Source organism: Harpegnathos saltator, unplaced genomic scaffold, assembly GCF_003227715.2.
Source record: "Harpegnathos saltator strain DR-91 unplaced genomic scaffold, Hsal_v8.6 scaffold103, whole genome shotgun sequence".
Taxonomy (NCBI): Eukaryota; Metazoa; Arthropoda; class Insecta; order Hymenoptera; family Formicidae; genus Harpegnathos; species Harpegnathos saltator.
Genome location: NW_020229877.1, coordinates 338,330 through 356,740, shown reverse-complemented (window position 1 = coordinate 356,740; position 18,411 = coordinate 338,330). Strand labels below are relative to the sequence as shown.

At 43.3% G+C, this 18,411-nt stretch overlaps 3 protein-coding genes across 4 annotated transcripts; 1 reads left to right on the top strand and 2 right to left on the bottom strand.

Moving 5' to 3' along the window:
- Nucleotides 1-75: 75 nt before the first annotated feature.
- On the bottom strand, nt 76-2,353 carry LOC105188100 (uncharacterized). The gene is made up of 2 exons (XM_025299344.1): nt 1,427-2,353; nt 76-964 (listed from the first exon to the last, which is right to left on the bottom strand). Exons 1-2 carry the CDS (start codon nt 1,808-1,810, stop codon nt 614-616), a joined length of 735 nt encoding a protein of 244 aa, XP_025155129.1. The 5' UTR covers nt 1,811-2,353; the 3' UTR covers nt 76-613.
- A 148-nt stretch (nt 2,354-2,501) lies between these two features.
- On the bottom strand, nt 2,502-3,681 carry SmD1 (small ribonucleoprotein particle protein SmD1). 2 transcript variants are annotated; one of them, XM_011149344.3, is made up of 4 exons: nt 3,563-3,681; nt 3,285-3,361; nt 2,905-3,102; nt 2,502-2,812 (listed from the first exon to the last, which is right to left on the bottom strand). In XM_011149344.3, the coding sequence occupies exons 1-4, from the start codon at nt 3,574-3,576 to the stop codon at nt 2,730-2,732; spliced, it is 372 nt and encodes a 123-aa protein (XP_011147646.1). In that variant the 5' UTR covers nt 3,577-3,681; the 3' UTR covers nt 2,502-2,729. The 2 variants fall into 2 exon arrangements, with proteins under 2 accessions (XP_011147646.1, XP_025154732.1); XM_025298947.1 differs by having other exon boundaries at nt 2,673-2,812; nt 3,285-3,475.
- A 5,208-nt stretch (nt 3,682-8,889) lies between these two features.
- Nucleotides 8,890-17,087, top strand: LOC105188082 (uncharacterized). Its single transcript, XM_011149346.3, has 3 exons — nt 8,890-8,972; nt 9,061-9,394; nt 16,175-17,087. The coding sequence occupies exon 3, from the start codon at nt 16,220-16,222 to the stop codon at nt 16,583-16,585; it is 366 nt and encodes a 121-aa protein (XP_011147648.1). The 5' UTR covers nt 8,890-8,972; nt 9,061-9,394; nt 16,175-16,219; the 3' UTR covers nt 16,586-17,087.
- The last annotated feature ends 1,324 nt before the right edge of the window (nt 17,088-18,411 follow it).

Below are 18,411 nucleotides of genomic sequence, written 5' to 3'. Positions count from 1 at the left end.
TGTATGAAAGGAACGGCGACACTATTCCTCCCCGTTACATAGAGAATTCAAAGAATTGTACGCGTCGAGATTTTGTATCATTGAAGATGCAGCCATTATCTGTATCAATGTGTACCGAAAATAAAAATTGCAACGAGAGTCCAATTCGACGTAGCTGTGTGTAATCGAGTTTTCTACAACGAGATTTTACTGTAATAACTCTCGTCGCCGGTGCGTTTTCCGATGAGACAATTTCAGCAATGCGGCTCGGCGACAACATGCAATCCGTTCACACCGCGATACGTTAAACAGTGTAACAAACATTTTCCGATAAAAGCAAACGAGAAGAAAGGAAAATCCTGACGCAAGTCCTAAAATTAAGAACGCATCGTGCGCGCACGCACACGCGACCGTTGCACACAACGTTAAACGTTAATCGCAACGGCCCGACGGAGAGGATGCAATATAAGAAAAATAAAAATAAAAGTCACGGTGATCAGACACAGAGGCTTCGCACGGTCAGACAGGCGGCTGCCGGGAATCCGAAGTCTGAGATACCAAACGGACTACCAAGAGAACTGATTCGTCCTGATATCGCCGAAGAAGAGGCTACGAGTTTCCCCCGTTCCTCCTCTCAACTCGTTCTCGCAGAAGGCGCACCAGGGTGAAGCAAGAACTCCAGGGACACGGCTGGGTCAGCGCGCACCTTGTCGGTCGCCGACGGGCCCACCGGCTCACCCATCTCCTCCAGAGCGCGCAACATCTTGGTCACCACCTCCGGCGACGAGGTGCGCCTCGCGCCGGGTGCGTCCGGCCGGTGCTGGAGGTCGTCCTGGCGTGGCTGCCACGAAATCCCGAAGGTCCGCGGCTGGAAGTGCACTGCTGGAGGACGTTGAACTGTTTTCAGCGCTCTGTATGGCGCACAGCGCCGGGCCGGTCGGCCGCGACATCGATCGACTCCCCACGGCGCAATCCGCCGCGGGCCCTAGAGCGAGCCGCGGACAAACGGCAAACTCGGTCAGCGATGATGGTTCTTTATCACGTATAGCTGCGATTGTTGCGATTAGTAATCGCCGGCGGACGTGAAACGCAACGCCCGTCTCTCCGGTGCGTCGCGTTTCCGCACGCGACGTCGCGAAGTCGCGCGTACTCTCGAGACGCTTTATATTGGAAACGCGACATCTCTCTCTCCTCTCCTCTCTCTCTCTCTCTCTCTCTCAGGTTTATATCTCAGGGATTACTGCGACTTGTCGCGCAACCGGTTTTTCTCGTTGATCAATTATGACATAATTGTGCGGCGTACGTCACTTTATTCCGGAGATATGTGCTGGTTTCTTGTATATATCGTATAATTTTATTAATATAATTGATCGACGAGGCGCCGGACTCGTTACTCGAAGGCGATGTTAACAGTCAATTTTCCTCGAGATGAGCACGCTCGGTTTCACACCAACGATCTCGCCGTGTGTCGCGTCGCGGACGTCGTCTCGTATTTTTTCGCAAGCACGCGCGACGTCTCGCTCGGAGACGTCGCTTTCTGCAGATCGATCGTGTAAAGGTGAGACTGAACGAGCACTTTGCGCGCTCCGATCAACGCTTTCGCTCTAAAGCGCGACGCGCACCGCTTCTCGCGTGATATCGCTGCGTTACGCTCGCAGGAGAACGCGTTTGCACGAGACCGCAAAGAGACGAACGTCGTCGTTGTATTACCAGGAACGTCCTGAACATCGTAATCCGACACGTCATCCAAATCTTCCGCCTCGAGGTTACGACCGCATCTAAAGACAAATTGTACGCAACTGACGATCAGCCTCTTTGATGACCTCCACATAATCACACGCGAACATTTTGAGACGGATCGTCGCGATGTGACGGACGTGTGAATTACATTGTCACGACGGTCGGCTTAGCCTGTCAGCGTAAGCGCTGACAGAGACGATTGGACGAATGCACGAACTATGGATACTATGTGTGTAATACTGCGTTGAAGTTCGCCACGTGGCAACAAATGCGAATTTGAACCGCGGTAACCAATGAAGAACATCGACTGCGCTCTGTTCAATATTACACCTTTGTATTTTTCTACTTGTGATTTTTTCTTTAATCAGAAAATTCTTGCGACTCGCGCGATGCAGACACTCAAATTCCAGAATAGCTATCGTTGAATCGCACATTCGTCTTATGATAACGTCGCTGCAGAATACATGTAATTTGTACTAATACTTCGATACGATCACGTCGCATCTAGATATTTAATTAATTTGTAATCTCGTTCTCCTCTCATAAGAACTTATGTTACTTAACATTTCTATCAACATTAAACATGCTTTACATTTCGCTTTAAATTTCAATCAACACCGATCGCATCCTAAAAGAAAAAAATATATATTGTAACGCATCAGAAACGATAGAAAAATACATATTGTTATTGTGCAGAAACTCATTCATAAATATCCCTATTAATTTTTTTTCTCCTTTCTTTCCGGAATGCATATTAGAATCAAATGAATGATAACACAAAATTAAAAATATCAGAATGCCTTTATCAGTAGATGCCACACCTTCACTTGATCAGAAAAAGATTTTGACGCCGCATTTGTGAAACTTATACTGCCAAGGCAGCTATCTTCCACATTAGAGCAATTCCTTGTAAATTTACATCCTTATTAAATTAGTAGAATATAAATCATCCATTTGATGAGTAGAAAAATTTGTATTTTGAAGATTTGCAGAAAGTACACATGGCATCACTATCGCCTGCCTCTTCCTCTACCACGACCACCTCTGCCGCCTCTGCCACCCCTAGCACCACGTCCTCGGCCACGGGCAGCTCCTGCAGTTAAATAATACAATTAATGATTAAAAAGAATATTGCTTTAAATTTTCCCTCAGCTTTATAAGTCAAAGTATCATTCCACTATATACCTCTTGCGGCTTCTTTCTTTTTAGCCTTGGCTTTTGGTGTATCGTCTATCAGCAAGGTTTCCAAAGGTAGGGAGTCAGGTAGGATGTAATACCTTATGTTATTTCCTCGCAAACTCAATGTCTCCAATTGTACAGGATCACGATTCTTTATTGTCATTTTTACTGTTTTCAAATGTGTATTCATTGCTACATCCACACCTGCGATAAAGTAATAAAATATAAACAACTCTTACTTCTTAATTATCTACAATTGTAAAGATTAGTAATGTTACAATCCACTTTTCTTCATACGTAATAAATACTGTAAATTATTAATACTTTTATATTATAATTTATAAATTCTAAGAAATACTAGGTTATGTTAGATTAAATAAATATACCTGTAATCGTGCCATTGACTTGAGTGCCATTTTTTAATTCTATCGTCACAGTTTCGTGACTGAGTTTCATCAAAAATCTGCAAATGAAGTATGATATAAGTTTGTTGGGAAATAATTACATTTTTAGCATGTGAAATATCAGCGCGCCCTTTCATCACAAATTAGGTTATGCTGTGAGCGTCATTAGTATTCTGCAAATAAATCGTTACGTACGAAAAAATCTATTTATTCTGTAAAGTCCTTTATAAATAAATAGCTTCTAAATACATTTTACACACCTTACTAGCTTCATGATGCTGCTAAAGTTGTTATTTAACAACAGGTAACTCACATATACCGGCAATCACATCCCCTTCTCAATCCTGTTCTCACATATAAGCGAGAATCGATATTCGATCTTTTTTGTTAAAATATCGTTTTATCTTCTAATGTTTTAAATCTTAAGCAACTAACAGTTACATAAATCCTTAATAATCCTAATAACCTATAGAAGTATTTAAAGAATTATTAGAGTAATAATTTAATAATTATATAGCCTGACATGTTATTGATTAGTACTACTGGAGGAGAAGTCTGGCTGATCTATTATTGAGTTGCATCACGACCTCGCATCTTTCTAATGTTAAGTGGCGGTTCATAGCGGAGATCTCGGAACTAATGGCTACGTTCAGAAAACACAACGGTTACACAACGGTTGAATAATTCGTCAACGTTATTAGTCTGAATGTAGAGATCTAACAGTAAGGACCAATAGTTACTAAGCGCTCAGTGAGCGCTTTGTTTTCTGAACGCAACCACTGAATACACCCAATGTTAGAAATAACGGGTCTAATAATTTCTTAAGCCAGTATTTATAAACGAATCTTATATTTGAAGCCGTTTTAAGTTCATCTTCAGATGCTGTACAAATTATTTTATTGGCATGAATATCGGCCATTGATCCGCTATTTGCATCGAGGAATAGGGGTCTAATGTCGTGGACCCACTATATGTATCAAGTGGCGGCTCATAGCGAAAATTTGAGAACTAATGTTCAGAAATAACGGGTCTAATAATATCTTAGACCCGTTATTGTGAATATTATTTTCCAAACTTCCGCTACAAGCCGCCACTTACTATTACGAAGATTCGAGGTCGTGATAACGTGACGAGAAGCACTGTACAGTGTTCGTATTTTGTAAGGGTTAGATAGGCTTTGTACCTAAATCTAGTACACCTTTTTGTACAACCTTTATTTCAATAAAAAAAAAAACGAGGTCGTGATGCAACTCAATAATGGGTCAGACATCTTCCCCTAGTAATATTACTCAATTACAAGTCAGCCGAATTTCTATTATACAGGGTGTCCCATTTTAAAGGATTCACTTAAATATCTCAGAAACATTGCGTTAAATCGAAAAATGCTTAAGACAAAAGTAGCTTGAAGGGAGACATAGGACAGCGATAATATTTTGTTTATAGATGGCTTCATTTAGAGATATTTACTGATTATAAATTTTCTTAAATGGAAATCCAAATTTTTTATTATATCAACTTTTTCTACCAATTAATTTGAACAACTTTTGTTTAAAATACTTTCTTATTTGCTTGATATATTTCGAGATATTTAAGGAAAACTTGGTAACTTTTCCAACATTTACCTTACGATAACTATTCGTCGAAAGAAAAAATAGTATTAGACTTTTTTACTTTATTTACTATCAAGAATATACCACTATAATAGTGCCCTAACTTTTATCAATTTAATAATTTTGAAATTTCCATAGGTCAATAAGTTAATAAAAGTTAGGGCACTATTATAGTAATATATTCTTGATAGTAAATAAAATAAAAAAGTCTAATACTATTTTTTCTTTCGACGAATAGTTAGTGAGATATCGTAAAGTAAATGTTGGAAAAGTTACCAAGTTTTCCTTAAATATCTCAAAATATATTAAGCAAATAAAAAAATGTTTCAGACGAAAGTTGTTTAAACCCATACAGCACAACACCGTTGCAGCAACATTGCAGCACCGTTGTTTTGCAATATTGCAACATTGCAGAAACGATGCGAAATGTTACTGCAATGTTGCTGCAATCTTGCAGCAAAGATAAAATGTCCGCTTGCAGCAATATTGTAATGAAATATTGCAGTAACATTGCAGTGTAACATTGCAGCAACATTTGTAATATAATTTGTATGCAATAATGCTTTATATATATATAGATATACACACATATATATATATATATATGTGTGTATATGTATATACAGGGTGTCCCATTTTAAAGGAGCCACTCAAATATTTCAAAAACACTGCGTTAAATCGAAAAATATTTCCAACAAACGTTGTTTGGCTTGAAGGAGGACATAAGACAGTAATAGCATTTTGTTTATAGATGGCACCACGTTCGAGATATTCACTAATAATCAATTTTCTTAAATATAAATCCCAACCTTTTATTATATTATCTTTTTTTACCAATTAATTTGAACAACTTTTGTCTGAAACATTTTTTTATTTGCTTGATAGTTTTTGAGATATTTAAGGAAAACTTGGTAACTTTTTCACTATTTAACTTACGATATCTCGCTAACTGTTCGTCGAAAAAAAAATAGTATTACTTTTTTATTTTATTTACTATCAAGAACATATTACTATAATAGTGCCCTAACTTTTGTTAACTTATCGACCTTTGGAAATTTTAAAATTATTAAATTACAACAAAAGTTAGGGTACTATTATAGTAATATATTCTTGATAGTAAATAAAGTAAAAAAGTCTAATACTATTTTTTCTTTCGACGAATAGCTAGCGAGATATCGTAAGTTAAATGGTGAAAATGTTACCAAGTTTTCCTTAAATATCTCAAAAAATATTAAGCAAATAAGAAAATGTTTCAGACAAAAGTTGTTCAAATTAGTTGGTAGAAAAAGATGATATAATAAGAAATTGGGATTTCCATTTAAGAAAATTGATGATCAGTGAATATCTCGAAAGTAACGCCATCTATAAACAAAATGCTATCGCTGTCTTATGTCTCCCTTCAAGCCAAATAACTTTTGTCTGAAACATTTTTTAGTTTAACGCAATATTTTTGAGATATTTGAGTAGGTCCTTCAAAATGGGACATCCCGTATATATTGAGAATCTCCTGGAAAATTTTTATTTAATGACGGCAGAAGCGAAATATCGTATGCCAAAAATTGTTTTTGTTATATAGACACATTTCAGAGAATGATATTTGTGATCGATCTAACAAATTTATAAAATATTCTGGACACACTTTCCTCTTGTTGTGACAATCAATAATTTTCCATAAAAATTCTGTAACAATAATCATGAGAGATAATATGTTCAACTCAACATTTGTATAAATTTCACTAATTATTTACAGTGAATGATTATCATACAGCAAAAGAAAAGTGTTCAGAACATTTTACAAATTTATAAAATCGATCATAATTTTATGATCGTTTTTATAAATCGTCGTTTTATGGAAATCTCTTATTTTAACGTACATGAAAAAAAAAGATTAATATACCATTGTTTTCATTTCTGACATCAACCAAGAATAGTCACAGAAAGTTCCCAGGATCTGTAATATTTCAAAGAATAAAATGATATCTTAAAAAGACGCCGTTTTATTGACTCAATAGAACGTCAGTAAGATGTCACCTTGTTGTTTGGAATAATACAGGTCTTAAAGACTTGCGGTAACTATTCTTGAATTAATAAGACGTCTAAGTTTGGGATATGAAACTAAATCATTGTAAAACTAAATCGTGGTGATTAAATATAATTGGTGATTAAATATGAGAATTAGAGCAATATATAAAGTGTCCCATAACTGTAACATATCAACTCCATAGGGGTGTAGAGCTAAGCGAGAGGGACGAAAAAGTGCTCTTCTATTTAGCAATATCTTGTATAATTTTTTAATAATAACCGCAATTTGAAATGTTGCTACAACATTGCAAATATAATAATGCAAAATATTGTTTTTGCAATATCTCTGCAATATTGCACTGCAATGTGCAATGTTTAATAATAAAAAGCTTGGATTTCCATTTAAGAAAATTGATAATCAGTGAATATCTCGAAAGCGGCGCCATCTATAAACAAAATGCTATCGCTCTATCCTATGTCCCCCTTCAAGCTAAACAACTTTTGTCTTAAGCATTTTCGATTTAACGCAGAGTTTCTGAGATATTTGAGTAGGTCCTTTAAAATGGGACACCCTGTACATCCTGAGAAATAAGTGAAATTTAATAGACTGTAACTTCGACAATAATTATGGTATCAAGATGGTTCAAAAAACATTTTAAAGCATGGAGTCTCTATTTTTTGGTCATATTAAAATTATAGTATTTTTTACGAAGATTATTTAATTAAATAAGAAATAGGATCACTTGATCTGAGTGTGAGTTTTCAGCTAAACTTTTACATTGGAAAGTAGTTTTTATTAAAAATGTGATAAATACAACTTAAAAAGAAAATTTTAAGCTATCTATTTGTTTCTGTATATTTTTAGTATTTAATAATTGTGGTATAATCAATTCAATTTTATTTAAATAATGTACCCTTTTCTTTTGTTTAAATAATGTAGCTCGATAACTTCATAAAAACTGTTAACATTTAAAGATCTTTATTAATATTTTTACACAATCGAATAAAAAAATGACAGGATCTTCTGTACGAAAATAAAACTGAAAGGATAGATTTCAGGCATAGGTGGATTTCTATGAAAATACTAATTCTTTATTTTATGTTTATTAGTAGTGTTTTATTTTCTGTGTTCAAATCATGGTTTAACACGCATTAGTATTAGCGTATATATGAGCTGTGACATAGTGATTTTGAGTCGCTTGTCACAAGAGGCTAAAGACCTTCGAGAAGGTCGAGAGAAGGTCGCGCCCGCCCGCGACCACGAGACGAGTTGCGCGCTTTTATTGTTTTTTTATTAGTAAACAGTTTTGGCGAGACACCTCGTATATCAAAGTACGAGGTTACCCGGGTGCTCCCGGGACCCGTTCGATTATATGTCCCTACCGCCATGGATGGCTTCCGACCAACCGGAGCAAAGGATCGAAAAGGACGAACTGAGGAGGATTTGGTGGAGACAGTGATGCTAGATGCAATATATTGCGACGCTATAGCGCATGCGTGAGAGGATGTAAAGCTCGCTGCCTGAGTAAAAAGCCTCAGTATCGTATCTTTTTTAAGGTATTATAGCGCCCGTATTATATTATGTATTGAGAACTGCAATCGAGTAAATTAGATAATCTAAATCGTGGTTATTTTAATTGGTCCGATAGTAATTCTCAATCTACATTACAATTTTTCACTTAATAATGTCATTGTTACATAACACAAGTATTATGTAACAGTTACATAGTCGAGTGAGAAATTATAATGTTAATGTAACGTAATTGTTACTTAGTATCCACTGGACAACATAACCTGGGATAAGGCACTCGCGCAAGAAACGCAGGAAAACCACGCAGGAAGGCAGCTGTTCAGATAGCGCGGGTCCCTCCGTGGACCATGCGATACGCTTTATTGCCGTCATTGGCATATGTTTTCGTAGAACCTACGTCTTCTCACGCATGCGTTGTAGCGTCGCAATATATTGCATCTAGCATCACTGGCTGGAGGACTAGGGAGTGGCCGGGATCCTCGGTCATAGTGAGCGAGGATACCTCAGGTGATGTCCTTGTTTCCGCAGCTATCGTTTCAAGAATTTTTCCGCTCGTCACCGCGCTGATACCAATTTGTCTACTTTTTGTTGATAGCGGAGACAAACAAGGTGCACGACAACAAGGAGCCAACATCACGCGGAAGCCTCTCCAGGGAAAGAAAGAAAAATTAGAAGCAACATCCCAAAACCGCGTGATCGGAGAAGGAAAAAAAACGGGATAAGGAGCGGAACGGTCGGTACCGCAAACGTACCGCAAGCGTACCGCAAACGTACCGAAGCTATCGAATACCGGATATCGAGGACACGAGGACACGAAAACGTGAAGAGAGAGAGCGAGCGAGAGGAAGAATAGCGGCAGGAGCGAGGCGAGAAAGCGAGCGGAGGAGCGTGACGTCGACGGAGAAGGCTACCGCACGGCGAGCGTGATTGTAAGGGCACTCTTTTGGAATTACCATTCTGTATTTCGCAAACTGTGTAACGTGGCGGGACCGGTCGGCGGTTGTCGGGTATTCGCGTAGGGGACTGGATGTAACGTGGTTAATTACCGATGTCGTCCGGCGGTCTTCCCGCGGAGCGCGAAGAAGCGAACATCTCTCTCTCTCTCTCTCTCTCTCTCTTTCTCTCTCTCTCTCTCTCTCTCTCTCTCTCTCTCTCTCTCTCTCTCGACTGCTACCGGGTGTCGATCGTTGTCGAGATCGCGGACATCATCTAAAGATAATGATAGTTGCCGTCTTCGCAGTCCCGTCGGGAGTCTATCGGTTTTGGGTTGGTCGTTTGAGCGAGATACCGATTCCCGTCAGGGAAAGTCTCGAACGCTACCGCGTGTCCATAACTGCTTTATTCGATCTAGTGAATATATTTCCGAAATATTTTTTTATTTAAAGTGTTTTATTTTTTTGCCTTTTGTCGTCCCTTTCCGTGACCCGAAAAAGAAGGACCCACTCCCTACCACTCCGACTTACAAATGTACGTGTAAATTACCGGAGCTGTCGGTTTCGTAAGCGATCGAGTCGCCCCGTCGTCGTTATTGATCTCTTTTGAGTTTGGTGTTCGTGGGCACGAGAGACGTGCCTGGCGTCCAACATTTCTTTTAGTGACGTTTAGAGAAAGATGCGATGCGACCGGTGGATCGCCGCGACCATTTGCCCGGCCGCTAGGCGTGAGGGGCGGTCGCAAATTTTGATGCCCAACGTGGGGCCCTTTAGTCCGTTAGCGTTGTAATAAATGAAATTGGAAAGAACCTCGGGAAAATTTCGGTGAAATACCTTCCTTGGCTTATTGAGAAAAGCTATACTCGTCGGTGAACGCCCGGCGGAGGATCACTCCGTCAACAACTTTCTTTTTCTTCGTTGGCCAAAGATTATAGAGACACTCACCGAGAGCGAACGCGAGAAAGTTTTTTCTCCTCCCATCGTTGTCTCGGAGAGAAAGAGAGAAAAGAGCCTCGCCGAGCTATTGTTCTTTTTGTTAGTGCGAGGTTGTTGTTCTGTCTCGTGTCGTCTGTATATCGATCGAGCGACGCGCTTTGTTAAGCTCGTGCGCGTTTACGCTTGTTATTGGTCTTCGAGAGGCTCGTACCGTATACTTTGGGTAAAGCCATTTAAAGAGAATTTGTTGTCGTCGTGAAAACAGCTGACGCGACGAGAGTTCGGAGATGCCGGAGACGGTTAGATTGGACGCGTGGCTATACGAGTTAACATTAGAGCAATTGCGCAAGCAAGCACAAGTTCGCGGATTAGACAGCAAGGGCACCGCGCAACAGATTCGCACGCGCTTGCTGCGTTACGAGCAGGCAGTGCGAGCTGCAGCGGAGGGCGGCGAAAGACTACCTCCCTCCCCGGCGCTAAAGGCGATACAATTCGATGCGAATAAGCCGGAGGGAACCTTAGGTTTCGAAAGCGAGGGGGCGCGAAATTTACCAATGATAAAGCCAGTAATACCGAATGAACCCCCGAGTAGGACGCTACCGCTACCGGAGGTATCGCGTTTTGACCTCGTGTGAAGAGACGGCCCCCCCGGAGGGAAATGCGTTTGGGATGCCACCAACCGCGGGTGTTCGAGCCTCGTGCGCGGAGCCGCGCTACGCTGCCGACTAACGAGGTGTACAACGTCATGCGTCGGTGGAGTCTCAGTTTTTCCGGGGCGCGAGGTAGCGATGCGGAGGCCTTCTTGATACGTATCGAAGAGGGGCGAGAATTACACCCGTATTCATAGTCAGGCCTTATATTTAAGGTTTCCTTAAGTTTATCTTCAAATTGTCTGTAGCCAATGAAATAATCCGTGCAGCATCTAAAGATGGATATAAGGAGATCTCAAATATAAGGCCTGACTATGAATACGGGTATTAGTCCCGGTAGCGGACGAGGATTTATTTCAATACCTGCCTTTCTTTTTGACCGGCATATCGCTTTGCATTGGTATCGCGCCAAAAGATCGCAGTGACTGTCGTGAAGCGAGTTTGAGGATGCGTAGCGCGCTCGATTTGGTGATCCCGATTTTCAGTTCGCGTTGCGCAATGAAATAATGCGCCGTACGCAGGGAGAGCACGAGTAGGTAGTCGATTATTTAACGTGTTTGTTGGCATTGTCCGGAAGACTCAATCCACCGTAGTCTATTACCGAACAATTAAACTACGCCCATCGGAATATGCTGCCGCGCTTACAAATCGCGATTCACCGGGACGAATGCCACCCGGGTGGAACGCAGCTATATCGCGGCTGGTCAATACAGCGCACCACCCTCCCCGGGGCATTCGGTGTGCCCTGATTTAGCATATCGACCGCCGGGGTTCAGTGATGTCAGTGAAATATATTGCGATGCTACAGCGCATGCGTGAGAAGACGTAGGAGTTCTACGAAAGCATATGCCAATGACAGCAATAAAGCGTATCGCAGGATCCACGGAGGGGCCCGCGCTATCCGATCAGCTGCCTTCCCGCGTAGTTTTCCCGCATTTCTTGCTCGAGTGCCTTATCCCAGATTATGTTGTCCAGTGGATACTAAGTAACAGTTACGTTACATTAACATTATAATTTCTCACTCAACTATGTAACTGTTACACAATACTTGTGTTGTGTAACAATGACATTGTTAAATGAAAAATTGTAATGTAGATTGAGAATTACTATCGGACCAATTAAAATAACCACGATTTGGATTATCTAATTTACTCGATTGCCATTCTCAACGCATAGCATAATAATAGCGGGCGCTATATAATACTTTAAAAAAGATACGATACTGAGGCTTTTACTCAAGCAGCGAGCTCTACATCATCTCACGCATGCGCTGTAGCGTAGCAATATATTTCATCTGACATCACTGACGGGGTTCGCAGCGGCCGTGGGGTTGCCGGATCTGTCGCCGCGACAGGAGCCGGCTCGGGGAGAAGCGAATGCGCGTCCCGCCGTTTCACCCTCCCGGCCCAGGAGCGTTCTGCCCGCGCGGGGGCGCGGGGGGAGGAAAAGTCACGAACATCCGAATCCTGATCGATCGGGCGTTATCGCGAAGGCGGGATCGTCGGGGGATGCAGCTGTCGCGAAGTGTTGGAACTGCGACGGGCAGGGACATTTCGCGAGAGAATGTCGCGGCCCGCTGCAGGTCCATTGTTACCGATGCGGACGGAAAAAGCCGTGCGTACGTATTCGTCGTGTTCGGGAAATGGACGACGGAAACCGTAGAGCGGGTCGCTACGGTTTCTTCTGTCCTGGAGGCCCTCGGGCCGTGCGAGGAACGCGAATTCGCGTCGCACGGCACTTATGACTGTGATCTCAGCGTGCTTTTGCGATATTTGGAGGTCGTTATCGGTCAATACTTACTACTCGTCTTAGTCGACACGGGATCAAATCGGACAATATTGGGACGGGAAAGACGGAGAAATTATTAAAGGTCATTCTACGATACGTGTCGTAAGTTGTAAGCCGTAAGAATTGGCGAATCACAGTCGATTATTACAAAAATAATCGGCTATAATTGGTCAGTTCTTACGGCTTACTACTTACGACACGTATTGTAGAATGATCTTTAGAAGCTGGGATTATCGATCGTAAGGGACGAAATCTCTCGACTTCGGCTGACCGACGGAAAGGTCACTGAAATAAACGAAACGGTAGCTGTCGAATTCAAACTCCGAGGAGCGCAGAAAAAGCTTAAAGTCGTGCTGTTACCGAGCCTCGTCGTGCCCGCAATATTGGGGATCGATTTTTTGTGCTCATTCGGAATAATCATTGATTTCACGGCAAGAGACTGGAGTTTTGCCAACGATTCGACCTCGAAGTACCCGTTTATTATTAATAGTAGGCCGAAAGAAGCGTGTCACGGAATTCAGGAGTTATTGCGTGAGGAACGAAGCGGATTGGACACGTTTTTAACAAATTTACTACCGACCGTGGTCGCGAGTCCGGGCGTCATGTCTCTTAACTAAACATAAGATCGATGTCGGAGAGACTACGTCCATACGATAACGTTGCTATTTGGTGTCGCCTAAAGTACAAGAAGCAATTCGCGATGAAGTTGATAAAATGTTAGCTGCCGGAGTTATTGAGCCTTCGTTTAGTGATTGGGTGAACCCCATCGTAATGGTTAAGAAACCAAATGGGAGCTATCGTTTTTGATTAGATTGTTTCCGGAAAGTGAATACAGTCTCAAAGAAAGATGCATATCCGTTGCCAAACATGACGAGCATCCTGGATAAATTACGAGCCGCTCGATATATATCCACGATAGATCTGAACCAGGCATACTATCAGATTCCCCTCGCTACCGATAGTCGGGAAATTACCGCTTTTTCGGTCCCGGGTAATGGCCACTATCACTTCACGTGTATGTCGTACGGTTTAACGGGAGCGCCAGCCACTTTCCAACGGCTACTAGATAAATTGATTGGGCCCGCAATGGAACCTCACGTATTCGCCTATTTGGACAATATAGTAATCGTGACCGCTGCTTTCAACGAACATCTCAAATGGCTGTCGCGCGTTCTCGAAAAGATTCGAGCAGCCGGACTCGCTATCAATCCGGAAAAATGTGAATTTTGTCGTTTGGAAGTTCGGTATCTCGGGTTTTTAATGAATAACGACGGACTCAAGGTCGATGTCGAGAAAGTAAGTCGAGAAAGCCCATCCTCGAATACTCGACGCCAAATAATATCAAACAATTACGACATTATTTGGAAATGGAGTCGTGGTATCGCAGATTTTTATCGCAGTACGCTATCGTGAGCGAGCCGTTAACGAGACTCCTCCGGAAAAATCAAAATGGACCTGGGGGAACGAACAGAAGGTCGCTTTTGAAATAATTAGAGAAATATGATCGATCACCCCGGTGCTGTTGTGTCCTAATTTCGAGATACCGTTCGTGCTACAAACGGACGCGAGCACGGTGGGCTTGGGGGTCGTGTTGACACAAAAGATCGAAGATATCGAACGGGTGATAGTGTACGCGAGTAGAGCTCTCGAAGACACTGAACGAAAATACGCAGCATGACTGAGCAAGAGTGTTTGGCTGTCATATGGGCGATCAAAAAGTTTCACCGTATTTGGAGGGATATCGGTTTACGGTAATCACCGATCATAGTAGCCTGCGCTGGTTACATAATTTGAGTAACCCCACGGGTAGGTTGGCTCGATGGGCTTTAGAATTATTAGAGTACGATTATGAAATCGTACATCGGAAAGGCGCACTGCATTTCCCGACGCTTTGTCCCGACACAAACAAAGTTAAACAAACAGACTTAAACAAACAGAGAAGCTGAGATTCCTCCTTCGGCCGCCGTGATTGATTTGTTGTCAAAAAAAAGCGAAAATCGATGGTATCTCCGATGCTTTAAAGAAGTAGCGAAAGATCCGAAACGATACCCGACATGAAAAATAGTCGACGACAATTTATATATTTTGCGACCGGGAAAAATCATATCAGAATTAGTAGAAGATCTGGACCGGTGGAAACTCGTGTTACCGAGGGAATTGCACCGCGAAGCTATCGAAGAAGCGCATGATTTCGCTCAGGCCGGTCATTTGAGTATCGAAAAAAGTTACTATCGAGCCGCCGTGAAATATTATTGACCGAATATGTTCCGAGAGGTCGCCGAGCATGTGGGAAAATGCGATGTTTGCCAAAGGACGAAAGTCGAGCAACGCACGCCCGCCGGTTTTATAGAATGAGGAACCGTCGAATACCGTGGCCCGTCATAGCTGAGGATATCATGGGTTCGTTGCCGCGGAGCCGGGCCAGTTATTTCTATTTATTACTTCTATTTATTAGTAATTCAAGACTTAATGTCGAAATGGGTGAAGTACCGAGCCCTGCGCTCCGCGAACGGTAAGCTCATTGAGGAAGCTCTCGTCGACTTGGTGATTTCGCGCTGGGGAACTCCGCGCGTTCTAATTACCAACAACGGTACCAAGTTCATTAATAAGATTATCGAAGCTTTCGCTCGGAAAAATGGAATCGAGCATTCCACGGTACCGCCTTATCACCCTCAGGCCAATCCGGTAGAACGGGTGAATCGGATTTTAAAAACGATGATCGTCGCTTTCCTCGAGCGGGATCACCGGGATTGGGATGCGCGGCTGAAGGATTTCTGTTTCGCATATAATACCGCGCGTCATTCGTCTATCGGAACATCGCCGGCGTTTCTGAATCTCGGTCGCGAGTTAGAGCCGGCTAAATCGCTGAAGCGTCGAGCGGAGGGGAAAACAGACGTGGAATCGAGCGACCCACCCTCAATGGTCCGAAAGAATGCGGAACTTAGTGCCGATTCACGAGAGGGTGAGATAAAATCTCGAGTAGGCATATAAAAAACAGGCTCATAATTATAACTTGAGAAGACGATAACGAACTTTCCGAGTAGGAGAGCTAGTGTTGAAAAGACAACACGTGCTGTCGTCGGCTGCGCAGAATATCACTACGAAACTCGTCCCGAAATTTCACGGTCCGTTTAAGATTGCGAGGATATGATCCTCCGTGATATACGAATTAGAGAAATTAGACGGGAGTCCGGTAGACAAGATCTACGTACAGAATCTAAAACCGTACGTTGCATCCGAGCCCGAAAAGTAAAGAATGGCTATAGTTAGTGAATATTAGTGCATGTTCGTGTTGTCGACTTTAGTATGTGAAGTGACCGTGGTGACGGGAACCGGTCATATGCCGGCCGGGGCGAACTGGAGGTTTAGACCCGTATGACCGATATCTCTTTATATCGTTCAGGTTGAGAGAAGCTGTCAGAAATTGCTGCGAAATTCGTACGCTACGATGTCGCAGACCCTCAAGCATTGGAAAGAATTTGAGCAAGAAAACCAGGAGAACATCAAGCTGATCAAACGGAAATATCCTGAATTTTGGATCAATTTATTGAAATTCATGCATACTTCTCACAAGAAGACGCAGGCCCGCGAGGCCATGGTCCTGAACTATTCGCCGACGCACGAACACGGCACGCAGACGTTCGAGACCAGGGAGCAGGATGTCAGTCAGGGAGTCGACCGACATGTGCAGACCATGAACGTCTGCTTTGCCCATCAATTAAAGATCATAATGGAGCGGCACGTAATGCAGACAGAGCGAGAGGGACGCGAAGGCAATTATCAGAGGAGGGGGGGAATCGGCGGAGCCGGCTAGCACGATAGAGAGTTGGAGGGCATAGAGCTGCGATCGTTCGGGATCGCGGCGCGACGTCCCGGTGGGAGCCGGGACCGGCCGAGACTTCTCCGGGACTCGCCGAGCGTCCCTCCCGTCGGGAAGCCATTTGAGTTCAGGTCCATTGCGTTCAGAACATTGCTGGAACTGCTGGAGCTGCGCCGCCGATACAGCAGATACCCGCATGAGACGGACTCTTGCATTCTATACGATTTAGACATAATAAGAGGGTGCGATTACTGTCAGGAGGAGAGGCAAAGCCAGAGACCGCACGTCTCTGGTCGCGGACACGTCAACCGCTCCAGCCTATAAAGGGCGCGTTTTCGTTGTTTTTTCTCCTCCTTCTTTTTTTTATTTTCTTTTGTGTTTTGACAATAGCTCTGTCGGTATGTACTCCGTGTGAAACAGTATTGTCGTTGTAACGAGAATGGCCACAAGTAAAATAAAGGCCTCAAATAAAATAAAGGAAACCAAGACAATGGTAGGAGTTGGGAGTTTTCTTTTCCCTCCCCATTTGCCTTCCCACCTGCTCCCCCTTGGTGTCGAATATCACCCGCTTCACGTTGTGAGTGAATTATCCCTTAACTATCGGGACCGGAGAACGAAACTTTTGGGTTTTGGTTGTTACCTCACGCATGGAGATAAGGGGAACAAGGAGTCACAGAGAGGTGTTCGGTAGCTGGCTTCGTCGAAAAGACCGTCCTCGGTCCTCCCCAAGGAGGGGGAGTTGTGACATAACGATTTTGAGCCGCTCGTCACAAGAGGCTAAAGGCCTTCGAGATGGTCGAGGGGAGGTCGCGCTCGCCCGCGACCACGAGGTGTTTTTTTTTATTTGTAAACATTTTTGGTGAGACATTTCGTATATCGAAGTACGAGGTTATCCGGGTACTCCCGCATCCCGTTCGATTATGTGTCCTTACCGCCGCGGATGGCTTCCGACCAACCGGAGTAAAGGACCGAAGAGGACGGGCCGAGAAGGACTTGGTGGAGGACTGGGGAGCGGCCGGGACCATAGCGAGGATATCTCGAGTGATGTCCTTGTTTCCGCAGCTATCGTTTTAAGAATTTTTCCGCTCGTCACCGATGCCGATTTGTTTACCTTTTGTTGATAGCGGAGACAAACAAACAGGGTGACAGTGCACGATAACAAGGAGCCAAGATTACGCGGAAGCCTTTCGAGGGAAGGAAAGAAAAATCAGAAACAACATCCCAAGACCGCGTGATCGGAGAAGGAAAAATGGAACAAGCAGCGGAACGCTGGGTGCCGTCCCTTAGGCTAGCTCCCGAACTTACTCCATGCGAAGATGCAGCTTGAGAAATACCGACCAGTTTGTATAGCGAGCATACCGATTTGTCGAAAAATTGTACCGCGAGCGTACCGAAGTTATCGGATACCGGATATCGCAAGGAGACGAAAATATGGAGAGAGAGAGCGAGCGAGAGGAAGAATAGTGGCAGAAGCGAGGCGACGGAGGAAGCGAGCGAGCGGAGGAGAGCGACGTCGACGGAGGAGGCTACCGCATAGCGTGCGTGATTGTAAGAGCACCCTATTGGGGAGATTACCATTCTTTACTTCGCGAACTGTGTAACGAGGCGGGACCGGTTGGCGGCTGTCGGGTATTCGCGTAGGTGACTGGATGTACCGTGGTCAATTGCCGAAGTCGTCCGATGGTCTTCCCGTGGAGCGCGGAGAAGCGAACATCTCTCTTTCTCTCTCGACTGTTACCAGGTGTCGACCATTGCCGAAATCGCGGACATCATCTAAAGATAACGATAGTTACCGTCTTCGCAGCCCCATCGGGAGTGCA